The sequence below is a fragment of the Oratosquilla oratoria genome, chromosome 3, assembly GCF_046742065.1.
Source record: "Oratosquilla oratoria isolate Oo_2021 chromosome 3, ASM4674206v1, whole genome shotgun sequence".
NCBI lineage: Eukaryota > Metazoa > Arthropoda > Malacostraca > Stomatopoda > Squillidae > Oratosquilla > Oratosquilla oratoria.
The window spans coordinates 19,758,534-19,773,689 of record NC_134779.1 but is presented as its reverse complement, the minus strand read 5'-3'; the positions used below and the strand labels follow the sequence as shown (position 1 = coordinate 19,773,689).

Genomic DNA, 15,156 nt, shown 5'->3' with positions numbered 1-15,156 from the left:
GAGACAGAAAATGACCCTCTTAGAAAGTGGACGCCCCACTCAAAGTACAATATATATATATATTATATATATATATATATATATATATATATATATATATATATATATATATATATATTATGGGAAAGGTGGAGGGGGAAACACGGGTCTTTATCTAAATATGGAGTTTATTACTGATCGGTTTTGCTATTGTAAGCGAAACCGGTCAGGAATAAACTCGATATTTAGATAAAGATCCGTGTTTCCCCCTCCACCTTTCCCATAATATAATTTGTCCCGATGTATAAATATATATATATATATATATATATATATATTATATGTATATATATATATATAATATATATATATATATGTATATATTTATATATATATGTATATAATATATATATACATATATATATATATATATATATATATATATATATATTATATATATATGCGGAAAAACCACCAAGGAAAAAGATAAATTGATGACCAAGCGCTTTCGTCTATTCAGACATTCTCAGGATGTTTGAATAGACGAAAGCGTTTGGTCATCAGTTTATCTTTTTCCTTGGTGGTTTTTCCGCATATTTAGAATCACGAGTTTATGTGATTTCTCATGCTATATATATATGTGTGTGTGTGTGTGTGTGTGTATGTGTAAATAGATAACACACCAACCAACCAACCGAATTGCATATTCAAGTGGGGAGCCCATTTTCTGTAAGGGGGTCCATTTTTTCGAACTGTAAAATGAACCCCGGGGTCCATTTTCCGCCATAGAAAATGGACCCTGGGTCTAATTTCAGGGGGTCCCAATCCATTTTACACCGGCTACCGAAGATCTCGCGTATAAATGAAGAGAATGACTTGCCGGCAGTAAATGCGGAAGGGAAAATAGTATTTGTTTTGGAAGTGAGGAGTGGGGAGCTTGAGTATCAAGTATGTATCAGGTTGATTTCTTCCAAGTGACCTTTTGATCCATAAAGAGGCCGAGTAAAATTAGATAAACAAATAAATGCATGGTCAGATAAATAGAAAAGAATAAAGAGCTAAGTAAATGAGGTAGAAAGTAACTAAAGATACAGAAAAGTAGCTCAAGATATATATAGATAAAAATAAATCAATAAATAGCAAAGTCATCGAGATAGAAAATAAGTAAACACTGAAAAATTGCTAAATATATAAAATAGCCAAAGAGATGAAGAAATTTTACAATGGTTCATCGGGTATATAGACATTGTTGATTTGATTCAGTTGAGCAGACCAAGGATTCCTTATTGATCGTAAACCTATCAGATAATATACATAAACTTTAGATTAGAAGCGACGTCTTTGAAGCTGAAAGATTGCCTGGCTTTGGCCAACACAGAATCATTACACAAACCACTCAACCAATCATCCTGAACCAGTTAATTTTATTTTTGATCGTTGTTAAGGAGGCTAAAGCTTTGTAAACTCGTTTATGTGACTAAAACAAATTTACCCAGATACATAATAAGCGTGAAAGACTCGGCCTATTTTCGTCACTGCTGGTTGTTGTATGATTAGACGATAATGGGAGATGCAAAACAAAAGTATCATTGTAAATATCGACCGTACTTAGTCTAAGCACACGGTCCATAATAGCTGACGCCGTGTGTGTTGTCTTGTGTAACGCAGTCTCGTTTAAGCATATAGAACCCTATTCAATCCGGAGTTTGTCTTATAGTTTAATAAAGCAATCTTGCGACAGCCATTGTGAAATGTATAACATCCACTGCGATGAAGATTCTTTAGAGGTTTTCATATACCCACAAAGTTGATGCAAGTCATTCTCCTTCTTATATATATATATATACAGTATATATGACGTAAGTATAGTGTGCGTGTACCTACATGTGCGTGGGGAAGTGTTCATCATTGATACCACCTACATTTTCTCTAGTTCTTTATTCATCTATACAACAATTACTCTTCTTGTTGGATACAGGACTAATTGTTATCCATGATAATTTTGTTAGGTAATCGTCGAAAACTGAATAATTTTATGTGTATGAAACAAACCAGGTAGCATAACGAAGGCAATATGTATTCATTATATACTTCTGTCGTAATTATAGAAATCTTTTTCGGTAAGATTATGTTATGCTTTGCAGGTCGGCTGGCAGTCCGACGCTGTTCTTCAGCAGTGGACAGATCACATCCACCTTATTCCATTCAAAGGTAAGACGCTTTTGTTCTTTTCGTAGAGACTCGAACCTTTTAACTTTATAATACGGCAATCCTTGGTATGCGAAGACTAGAAGGTACGAAAAGTAAATACCGAGGAAAAAAAAATTCTATACGAAAGGGAGATGCCTCGATGATACAAAAAAAAAGTATGAAATATTATGAAAATATTTAACAGAACCAAGTTCATCGTATGAGCGATTGCAGCGCCAACCTTGCTTCACTATAGGAATGGTCGATATACGAAAGTGTTTAAAGGTACGTATCCCTTTCGTATATAGTGGATTTCTTGGCAGTGCACAGATACAAACAAAACATATGTGGGTTGGAGGACCTTTGGTATCCCCCTATAACTCCGGTATCATCACTCACTGGTATCGAGCCGGTCAGATCATAAGGAATAATAACTTTGTTCTTGTGACGTCATAGCACCGGCTGGAAACTAACACAAGGGATGTATTCAGACAAGGGGGAATTTCATTTTTGTTACTAACAATCCAAACTTACCCACGTATAGGACCAATAATCTGAGGATAAACTCTAAAGAAGAAGAGGGACACATTCTGTGTTGTTTCTTGAGATCCAGCGAGATGTCTAGAACAGGTCTTGTATCAGAGGTCGATACTTAGCAAAGAAGGGGGAGGATAACGATCTTATTTGTTCCTTGGGTCTTGTTGGTGATGATGGTTGGTGGCTTTCATCGGAGTATGTCCGGTGGACGTAGAACTAGTTCGCCCGGAAAATCGTTAATATGGGATAATTGCGATCACTTAGCAAATCTCTCTCTCTCTCTCTCTCTCTCTCTCTCTCTCTCTCTCTCTCTCTCTCTCTCTCTCTCTCTCTCTCTCTCTCTCTCTCTCATTTCCTCGTGCGTTTTCTTTTAGAAATATCAAGGGACGAGAACGTATATAGTGTTTTCATGTAAATTATTTTCATTGTTATACCAGCATTTGTGACCTAATCTAACCTAACCTTAGCTAATCTAAGTTAACCTAACCTAACCTCACCTAACCTAACTTAAACCAACCTAACCGGCTCTAACAGTCACCTTTCACATCACACCTCTGTATACCATGCCTCGATGCATTTTATTTTTTTGTTTGAACTAACCTTTTTCAACTGACTGAAATGTCCTTGACGACAGCAGACCTGGCCGTGCTGATGAGATCTTGATTGTTTCACTTCTGTCACGTTGCCTGCAGACATGTTTGCATTGAACTTTGATACAAAGGAATTCTACCAAGATTAACATTCCGAAGCTGAGCACAACGTTCTGTATAACATTCGTAAGAAATGGCTTCACGATTTAGTCTTTTCTAAAAACAACTAATTTTTTGTCCTTGTTTCCTAGAATAATTCGTCCTGTTTTAAGCAAACCAAATGTAGATATGCAACGTATACTCTTACTATATTCTGCAATACTTTAAGATAGTACGGATCGTGCAATCCCTAAGAAGGATTTTAAATTTGATCTGTCGAATCTCATATGAACCTTGTTTATTTTGCAAGGCCCATGAGGGAAACAAATAATTTATATTTACCTAGTTAACCTCATAGTAGTTTTCCCCACTCCCTCCCTCGTGTAGGGGGAGGAATCGTTTAAAGCAGGTGTCGCCAAACTTTTTCCACAGCGGGCCAGATCACTGAATAACGAGCGCCGGCCTCATAACCATTTTGCTCAGCATAATACAGTGAATACACAAACAATATTAATTTACCAGTACACAGAAAAATAGAGACAGCAAACATATTTATTTACCAAAATGGTTTAGAAAAAATGTATCTAAAAAAGACACGTACATTGCGGTGGGCGGTCAGATACAATGACCCCGCGGGCCGGATTCGGCCCGCGGGCCGTAGTTTGGTGGTCCATGATGTGAAGGGTTCTTTCTCTCTCCTCATACCTATTATGTGACTAGGTCGATTTTCTTTAGTTAGTGACACATGTATATAGTAAATACATACTATAATTACTAACTAACCAAACCTTGCTTTACCTTGTCTTGGGGCGGGGGGGAGCCAAAATAGAATATACTTGGATTGTTCTCGAATCAGATGGAATTGATGAAAGTAGACGTCGAACAAGATTGTATTGAATAAAATCGCCTGGTTCCTCCATTCGAGAATGGATTTCACATTAAGGTGATGATGATATGGTTTAACGTCACACACTCCCCCCCCCCCTATCGGGAGGCTAGGACGGTGCCCCTCACAAAGGGCTTTGTAGCGTGGAATTTAATGAACCATGCCCTTGGTTCAACTTCGCCGGTGGCAGGATTCGAACCGCCCTCACCTCGACCTTCGCCGCAAGTAACGACGCCCTAACGTACATAAAGGTAATAGTCAGAAAAAAATAAAATGTAGATAAATTTTTCCAATTTTTTCCTTTGCCTGTGACTTCATATCTGTGACGTCACTGGACCAATAAAAACTTGAAAAATACATGTTCACCTCCTAAGAAAGAAATCTGTATTCATCGTCTTCGTCCAGGGCTTAAACCACATTGACAGGGGCTAGTTTAGTAGCCGCAAGTAATAGCTGTAAGTTAACTTACCCGGCAAGTATGTGTTGGCACTAGGATAGTTTTGAGGCAAGTTGACATTGGGCACGTAGAGTGGTAGGCTAGTTTACAAGTCGCTTGCACTAGCGGCTACTAAACTGGCCCCTGTCAACGAGGCTGTAGATACGGCGAGTTATGTTGTTGATGTGCTTTCAGTTGATAAGAGAGCAACCGGGAATTACCGTCTAAATGAAACGTGTTTCTGCAGAGGAAGCAGCGCTCAAAGCGTGTTTACATTCATTAATGTTCTAGTAATTATGCTGTTCCCTCCATCTTGCTCAGGGAATTATGAATAGGTAGACAAATTATATATTATGAGTCATAGTCTATTAATGATATGCAAAGAGCATAACCGCTTATCTGAATATTTAATAATTTGATACTTGATAGTAAAAATAAAGGTTGGGTCTACGTCAATCTCTCAAGTATTCTGCCGGGTAGCCTAATCTAATGTGACCTGACCTAACCCAATCCAACCCAACCTAATTGAAGCTAACTTTACCTAAGCCAACCCAACCCAACACTAACCTAATTCAACCTAAGCCTATGCATCCTAGCCTAACCTAATCTAACCTAGCCCTACGTAACACCTAACCTAACCCAGCCTGACCTAACCCACGCAACTCAACGGTACCTAGCCTAACCTAATTCAATCTAACCTAACCTTACTCAACTCATCGTAACCCAACCCAACACAATCCATCCCAGTCTACCCCAACCAAACCAAAACCATCCCAAACTAACTCAACCTATCCCATACAAACCCAGCTCATCCCGAATTAACCCAATGCAACCTAACTTGACCTAACCTGACCAAACCTAACACATCCTAATGCATCCTTACACAAGAACAAACAACAAATTGTCCACCTTTAGCCACCGTTTAGCTATGACATGATAACGAGATCAGATTGAACAAATTACAATATCACAATCAATTAAACGGTTTAACTCACGCATACCAACCAAATGGGGTATTGTCAAATTTAAACTGTTTTTTATACTCTAAAGAGCGCTTGTGCAGCATTTCGACCAAAATGTATTGAGCGAAGCCAAGACTAATGTGACTCTTCCATTACCAGAAACGAATAAGTAATGGCAAAAGTAGCCCATGATAAATCAAAACTACACAAATAGACTATAAGATGTTATATCCAGGGGGGTATCGTCCATATACTGTTATAAGGGACCTGATTTATATAGAAATATATTAGACATTTATTAATGTACGGCATATACAGTGTGTCAATATATTCTGGGTCTAATGCGTGTATATGCTGTAACATAGTATTTCTAAGCCATTAATACAGTGCTGTAGACTGTGGAGCGTCCTGCATACCTACAATAGATGACAAATCGTCCCTTAACACTAGTGTAGGCGGGGCAGGCAGCACATGTGAATTGTTAGTTGCCATTCTATAACCACATCCACATATTTATCATGTAAATATTGTATTGTGGTCATTTTTAGGTTCCTTTTCAGTCCCAATAATAATGATGATGATGATAAATTTCAGTCGCCAAAGAGCACTTTAGGAAATCTCGATTACAGTCACGCATGCGGACACGTGTGTTGTGTAGTCAGATTTGTCAGTCTGAGTAGTGTTTGTTTTGTTTCGAACCACAAGCGAGGGATGTACACACACACGCACACAAACACACGCACACACACACACACACAATATGTTGGGGTACGAGGAATACGAAATATATCTTGTTGAGTTTTATATGTAGTTTCGAGTATGCACACCTTTCTTCAGAGACTTAGAGAAAAATGAACAAACATGTGCCAAAATACAAGTAACTTACCGTCGCTGATGTAGTGCTGATGGTTCACCCACTCCTTTTTTATTTATCTTTTATATATATATATGTATATGTATATATATTATATATATGAATATATATATGTATACATATTTATTTTATTATTATTATTATTATTTTCTTTTCTTTTCTTTTCTTTTTTTCTTCTTTTTTTCCTCTCTCTCTTTTCTTTTAGCCCCAGGTTTTCGGGGCCGTCACCCGCCAGGACATCCCCTCCATAACCTCCCCCCATTCTCACTATTTCCGCCGTTGGGGTCGCCCAACAGAGAAAATCTTTTCTATTATATGCCGCATTATTTATACATACTTGTGCTGCTTCCGTGCTTTTTCTCATCTTTATGCCAAATCCCTTATATACATCACTGTTGTATCCTCCCACTTGAGCAAGTGTAGATATTTACCCACGTGTACAACAGCGTTACATAAACGGTGGTGTTTGGGTTCCGCTTTGTATTGTACAATGTTGTCCTATTTTTGTTTATCTCTTTTTGTTTTCCTCTTATTATATTTCTTATCTCTCTTAAGTCATAGCGATTTGGAGATTTGATTCAGAAAAATGTCTTAAAACATAAATATCACTTTGGGGCTGAGAATAGTTAGATATTAGGCCTTTCACGAGTAATAGTAGACTATCAGGGTACCACAGTTTTCTAAATGTATTATGTACGTGAAATCTGCCTCGAAAAATGATTTACTGATTCCTTCTACCCCTACCTCATTGATTATATATTCTCGAATACGAGCGCGCGCACATACACACACACGCACACACATACATACACACACACACGCACGCACGCACATATAAGAACATAAGAATGAAGGAGACTGCAAGAGACCATAAGGCCTACACTAGGCAGTTCCATGTCCATGACCACCTGTCATCCCCATCCATAAAGTTGTCTAACCGTTTCTTAAAACAACTGATAGTTTCAGCGCTTACTACACCATTACTAAGCCTGTTCCGTTCGTTGACCACTGTATTAGTAAACCAACTCTTGCCTATTTCCTTCTTAAATCTAAATTTGTCCAGTTTAAATCCATTACTGCGAATCCTGCCCTGTTGTCTTAATATGATGACTGCGTCACCTTTGTTAAATCCTTTGATCCACTTAAACACCTCTGTTAGATCACCCCGCACTCTGCGTCTTTCCAGAGAGTGTAAGTTAAGGTGCCTAAGCCTCTCTTCGTAAGGTAAATTTCTGAGCCCATGTATCATTTTGGTCATTCTCCTCTGTATTCCATTCTATAATACGGTGACCAAAAATGTACCGCATAGTCAAGGATGGGTCTAATACACACACACACACCTCGTGGCGCTGTGGTTAGAGTTCTCGCCTGCCACTACGGCGGTCCGTGTTCGAATCCCGCCCAGGGCTGAAATAATTTCAGTGTCGCTTCGCTGCGGGGTGTTACTCCCACTCTCATGGGCGGGGAGTTGGGTGTGTGCGTGTAAGGTCACAGTATTACCCTTTGATCGGTCATACGACCTCTGAGCTCTCATCCGAGAGGTTAATAACTGTCGATCACGAGTCCAACACGTGATCCGAGACCATGGTGAATCACACGAACACACACACGCACACACACAAACATACACACGCACAAACATACACACACACACACACGCACACGCATTCTTTGTAAAGCCATTGAACTGAGATGTATGAGGTTATGCAGCCTTATAAATTTTCATCCTTGTTTTTACTTTTGTAAAGTTTATGAAACAAAATCATCCTGTAATATCTGGGATGGCCTTCAAGACGATGTCACTAAATGGACCTCTATTTTAGTCATATTTGAGGATAGTAATGATTAGCTTGTTGAGGAATCCTAACCACTTTTGAGATGGATCGAGCAAGTCAAAGATCACAACCTACCATCCCTATTGTAGTCTCCACACTTTAGTTGCTACATTTTGACATTTCATATGTCAGGGTTAGATGCCGAATGTGAGGGACAGGAAGATTTATGCTAAGGAATTTAATTCTTAAACTGAGTCGGCATTGACATTTTGAGGCAAATCCAGAAATATTTTAGTCTTCACCGGAGATATATCTGCTGTTTTCCTCTTGAGTAAGTCTTTATATATATATATATATATATATATATATATATATATATATATATATATATATATATATATATCAGAAAGTTTTAAAACAAATTAACGATGATCAGAGTGACGGTATGTAGATAATAAGGCGCGTAAGCAATCGGGTAAGAGTAAAGGTTGACAGCAAGATTGTAAGTGAACACGTAATACAGGTAGGGAAGCAAAACAGGTGGATGGAGGGTGTATCATGAACCATAGGAACTTGTGTTCGGGAGGCCAAAGAAAAGACAATGACTGTAGGTGTCTGGTAGAGTTATATGTGTTCGTTTAGGCCAGGGATCGGCAACCCAAAATGTTGAAAGAGCCATATTGGGAAAAAAAAAAAAAAAAAATAGTGGAGCCGCAAAAATTAAAAGCCTTATATAAGCCTTATAATGAAGGCAACACATGCTGTATGTATCTATATTAGCCTACTATCAAAATGACTAAGTTGGCTACAAATACATAATGAGCCTTCATGATTAAATATTTATTTTCCCTGCAGCGCATCCTGTAGGGAATGACGCAGTACATGACTACTCTGTTGTACGATGCCGCCTCAAGTTTAACTTCATTACAATATTAATGAATAATGTTTCATTGCTTTGATGAAATTAAAGAAATACAATAAAGAAATCCGATTTTTTATGTCATTTTTATTATGAGGATTAAAAAAAACAACAAAATGGAATGTGCATAACGTGCCCCTTATCTGGGCAACAAAGAGTGCAATAAAACGCAGCCTGCATTTATAAAAATAAAACAGCAGCCTTTTGAAAAGGTAAAGTATATAAAATCAAATTAATACAGTTTAAGTTTGATTTCTGTGCAAATGCCAAGCAAGTCAGTGCAAGGGTAAAACGCAGCGGCATCCTCTTCTCTTTTGACACGCAACCAACGCAGCTATCCTCGGACCTGAGCAACAAAACACAATAATATCCCTAAGTGTCATTCCAAATATATACTGACGAAAATCAGAAATCACTTTATAAAAACAGCTACGTTAAGAATGTTTGTGTCATGTTTGTCCTCCTACAGAAACCATATTAAAACAAAAAATATATTTCCCTCCCCCATCTTTTTCCATTTTCAAACATTTTTGAAAAAGCTCCAGGGAGCCACTAGGGCAGCGCTAAAGAGCCGCATGTGGCTCTAGAGCCGCGGGTTGCCGACCACTGGTTTAGACTGTGATGTTTCAGGCGAGGTGCACAGAGGCATACAAGTGAGTATACAATCAGCAAAACCGCAGCTTATTCGTACTCACGAAAGCCTTCCGGAACTCGTCCGTTCATATCAACCTTTCTGGTTTGTTTATTCCCAACTCATAACCAACAACTGCAGACTTTCACGGGAGAGTTTAATCATGTGGTGAGTGCTGAAACTATTGGTTGTTTTTAGAGATGGTTAAATCACTTTATGGATGAGGATGGTACTTGGTAAGAGGCGTGGAACGAAATCCCCTTTGGAGTTATTTGGCACAAAATCTGTTTTAAAAGAAGCCATTCATCTTCAGTCGGAATGAAGCGAAACCAATATTGAAAGACAATATATTTAGAGGCTAATCCCAGACGGCATTGCATTTTCCCACATCACAGGCAGCATCGGATAGTGGGTAAGAGGATCTGAACCTCTTCACTACCGAAGGCGACTAATAAACCCTGTTCAGGCTGCCGTCAGTCAGTTTCAATCAACTTTGGAAAATCTCCGTCATCAAAGTATTAAAAATGATCTTGTAGTGGGTTAGTTGTCATGGATTTCGGGACTATTTTTATTACGTTCTCTTCCTATTTGTCTCCTTCACTTCCTTATTCCTTATTCAATACGTATATCGGTTTTCTTCATAACTCCCTCCCCCAACACATCATTGTTTTTTTCTCCCTCACTTCGTTAATTATAATGATCTTTTCTTGTCATGAAACACTGTCTCTTGTTGCCTGTCCACTGATATCTGGAACAGGAAATATTTTTATTTTGGAGAGAAAAATTGACAGCGAGGACATTTACATGTACTAGAACCTGGAGCTGAACTCGCCGTGAACGCTCTCTCAACTCAACTCATTATTTCCGTGTAATAGAGTCGAATCATGAGCGATGAATGATGACCTCTCTCTCTCTCTCTTCTTTCTCTTCTCTCTCCCTCCCTCTCTTCTCTTCTCTTCTCTCTCCTCCCTCTCTCTCTCTCTCTCTCCCTTTTCGTAGAAAAAAATGAAATAACTTATTATCTTTCTGTTTTGCAAAAAGTAGTTTGGCGAGATGATTTCCAGTCTTTTCTTTGGCTCCATCTTTTATGGGGAGTTCAACTTATTTGACATTGATCTTTTCTTTTCTTTATATTGCGTGGCCTCTTTTCACTTTATCCTTTCTATTTGTTCAATCCAATGATCATTTCTTTATATTGCGTGGCCTCTTTTCACTTTATCCTTTCTATTTGTTCAATCCAAAAATATTTATTTTTTCTTCCTTTTCACATATCATATGCCAGGAGAGGCAACAACATTTGTCTTATATATATTTTCTTAAAATCTAAGAATTTTTATTGATGCAAATAGTCGAATCGTCTTGCCCCTCAGATTTAATTGATTCTGTTATTCTGTTTAATTTATTCTGTTTAGTCTCTTTTACCTGTGAGCCAGCCAGACTTTAAGGAAAGTGTTCTCGGCTAATATCTGCATCGTGCTGGATTCTGCCATGGTCTTGCCTCGGAATGTAAGACAGATCCTATAATTTTCAACATTATCGCACGATTATTTTTTTATCTAGATTCTTTCATCATTACTAGGCCTCTCCAGACGAGCGGGCCTGATCGGCGGGCATGCCCGTCAACGGGCACATTTGACGGGTAAACGGTCAAATTGCCCGAGTGCTCGTCGAGCGAAATCACTAAGGCGGTGCCCGGTAACTGGAGCTTCGACCTTGCCAGACGCAAGTTGATATCATGAACCCACAATTGCAGTCTTCCCTCCCTCATCCCACGTCATTGTACCACAGTTCACATTTTACTATGTCAATTATCATGCTGTACAATATCTTCTTGACAATGGTAGGCGCCATGCTTGTCGTACCGAGCTCTGCACTCGTGTGGACAACATTGACGGTCAGGCCTGGCAGTGTTGCCGTTCTGCGGAAACACGTCATCGAAACGGATAGATACGTCATCCAGCGGACATGGCGTCATCAGCGGAATTATGTCCGTAATGTCCCTTTTCTTCTTAAATTCAGAAGTGTATGGTAGAAAAAATAACATTACAATTCGATATCTCTAGTTATTGTATTCCCTAAATCAAAGTAGGTTTAATCATGTACGAATATTACTATGAATTGTGGTACGAGGTGATTACCTGCACTGGACTACGGAAATGGCCAGCTCAGTATTTATTGCTAGACTTCCTTGTTGCATTTACCTCTGTGACATATCACAAAACTACCATCCTCCCTCACCTACACTTATCCAGAGTGTAATATAACCTAGGTTGGCCAGATACAAGTCCGTATGTCGCATCGTTACATTGCAGTCATATCACTGGGCAAATCGACAGCTTTCTCAGATACAGCAGTCGCCCCTGTAATTAGACTCTAGTACGTTTTCTTTAACTAAATGATGAGAAAACGACGGAAATTGGAGCTACGGACAAACGGCAACACTGAGGCCCGGTAAAATTTGCCCGCCAACCGCGCTGCCCGACGAATACTCCCGATCATCTGGACACGGCTTTAGACCAGGGTTTCTCAACCTTTTTAGCCATATCGCCCCCTTTTTCAATTGAAAAAAAGGATCGCCCCCCTTAATTGGAAAATAATAATAAGAATTATTGCAACAATGATAAACAACTAATTTAAAATGTTTTACTCACGTTATGTTTTAATGAGATCCTTGGGCCTGGTGCTTCGCTGCTAGATCTTTTATATTAGGCTTAAAATTTGTCAGTTAGAAGCAATACCTGTGACATTTTTCGCCCCCCGAGCTCTAAAATCGCCCCCGTTGAGAATGACTGCTTTAGACAGATCCCGTCCTTTTCGAAATTACCGTACGATTTTCTTTTTTTTTTCTAGATATTTTCACATGTACATTTTCTCCCTCTTTTATTTTAATTTATTTTATTTTTTTGACAGCTACTATGAATATTTCAGGAACCCTACTTTTTATTTTATTTTCTGTCGATTAGTCTCCTATACTCACTTGATATATATATATATATATATATATATATATATATATATATATATATATATATGAGAGTAGTAGAGCTTGTGTCAGGATTAGAAATGGAGAGAGAGAGTGGTTTGAAGTAAAGGTGGGAGTTCGTCAAGGATGCGTTATGTCCCCCTGGCTGTTCAACTTATACATGGATGGGGTGGTGCGAGAGGTGAATGCTAGGGTAGTGGGTCAGGGATTGGATATGGTTAAAGAAAATGGAGAAAAGTGGGAGGTGAGCCAGCTGTTGTTTGCGGACGACACTGCGCTTGTGGCAGGGTCGGAGAAGGGATTGAGGAAGCTGGTGGCAGAGTTTGGGAGAGTATGTGATAGAAGAAAGCTAAAGATAAATGTGGGTAAAAGTAAGGTGATGAGATGTACAAGGGGTGAAAGTGGCAGTAGACTGGAAGTGAACATTAAGGGAGAGCGACTGGAGGAAGTGGATAGTTTTAGATACTTGGGTGCAAGTGTAGCAGGAAAAGGTGGAGTGAAGGTGGAGGTAGAATGTAGATTGAGAGAAGCGAGTAAATGCCTTGGTGGATTAAAGAGTGTAATGAGGAATAGACATTTAGGAATGGATGCGAAGAGGAGACTGTATGAAGGAGTGATTGTGCCAACAGCACTGTATGGGGCAGAAACGTGGAACATAAGAGAAGAAGAGAGAAGGAGTTTGAATGTGTTTGAGATGAGGTGTCTGAGAAGTATGGTGGGGGTTACTAGGCTGGATAGAGTGAGAAATGAGGAGGTGAGGAGGAGAACAGGGGTGAAAAAAGAGCTGAGAGATAGGGTTGATGAAAGAATATTAGGATGGTTTGGACACATGGAAAGAATGAGTGAAGAAAGACTAGTAAAAGAGGTATGGAAGGCAGATGTGGAGGGAGTGAAGATGAGGGGACGTCCTAGGATGAGGTGGATGGATGGAGTGAAGGGGGCTTTGGGGAAGAGGGGAATGTCTGTTGAGGAAGGAAGGGAGAGGACGGAAGACAGAGGTGTGTGGAGAATGGTTGTATATGGATGATGTGTGATTGCATGAGGAGGAATGGGCGGGGGTGGGTGGGGGGGTAGTATGTGTGAGTAAATTTTGACGCAGCCCGAAGGGATTTCTCCCCCTCCTCACCTTATATGCAAGGGGGGACGGAGAGGGGGGGTCGCCGATTAAATGAAGCGGCCTTGCTGTGAATGTGCTGTGTCTTGCGACACTGCTTCTGACCCAGGGCGGTGGGCAAGGTGCAGGGATGACCCGTCATCCAGGAGGTGCTCAGATGAGAGGGAGGGTGGGAGGGGTGTGGAGTGTATTTAGGGATGAAACGGGTGGGAGTGTTTTTATGCCTTTCCCTTTTTGGCTACCTCCCTTGAAAGGGGGAAAAAGCCTTGGTATATGTATGATGTATGTGTATATATATATATATATATATATATATATATATATATATATATATAAGAGAAAAGAGGGATTTTATAATCTCCGGTTTCCTGTATGACTAGCGAGGTAGGTCGGTATAGGCAGCTGATGATGTAATTTGGGACATTTCCTCCTAGTGCAGATTAGGTGTCCTCCCTCCTTTGTTTTCTCCTCCCCCCCCAAAAAAAAACAAACATGGACGACAATGACTGGACTTTTATATATTTCATAGTTACTGACAGACAACATTATTCAGTTGAGGGGAAACCTCGCCGTTGAAGTCTTAACGACATCGAAATCTTCTTGAAAGTTATATTGCCCGGTACGAATACTTTTGCGTTGCTTGGAGGAACCAGAGACATCTTTGTTTTATCGTAATTCCAATGGGATCGCCGAAGATTACAATCTTAAATTTTTACCCTGAGGCTTCATCATTCTTGTCTATATAATTAAAAAATAAACTGACCCTTCGCGTTTGGTGGTAAATCGGTTACACCGCCAACTACGGTGAAGAAGAAGAACTCGAAGAAATCGAAGAAGAAGAAGAGGAAGAACTCGAAGAAGAAGAAGAAGAAGAAGAAGAAGAAGAACTCGAAGAAGAAGAACTCGAAGAAGAAGAACTCGAAGAAGAGGAAGAAGAAGAACTCGAAGAACTCGAAGAAGTAGAACTCGAAGAAGAAATCGAAAAACTCGAAGAAGAAGAACTCGAAGAACTCGAAAAAGAAGAACTCGAAGAACTCGAAAAAGAAGAACTCGAAGAACTCGAAAAAGAAGAACTCGAAGAAGAAGAACTCGAAGAAGAAGGAGAACTCGAAGAAGAACTCGAAGAACTTGAAGAACTCGAAGAAGAACTCGAAGAACTCGATGCTATTTCATAAATCTTT

General features: G+C 39.4%; 1 protein-coding gene across 2 annotated transcripts in view; it reads left to right on the top strand.

Moving 5' to 3' along the window:
- LOC143019537 (carbonic anhydrase-related protein 10-like) overlaps window positions 1-15,156 on the top strand; it is a 946,303-nt gene that overhangs the window by 727,683 nt on the left and 203,464 nt on the right. For both annotated transcript variants that reach the window (XM_076175256.1, XM_076175265.1), the window contains one exon: window positions 2,124-2,190. In XM_076175256.1, coding sequence (XP_076031371.1) covers window positions 2,124-2,190 — 67 coding nt within the window. The remainder of the gene's footprint in view (window positions 1-2,123; window positions 2,191-15,156) is intronic.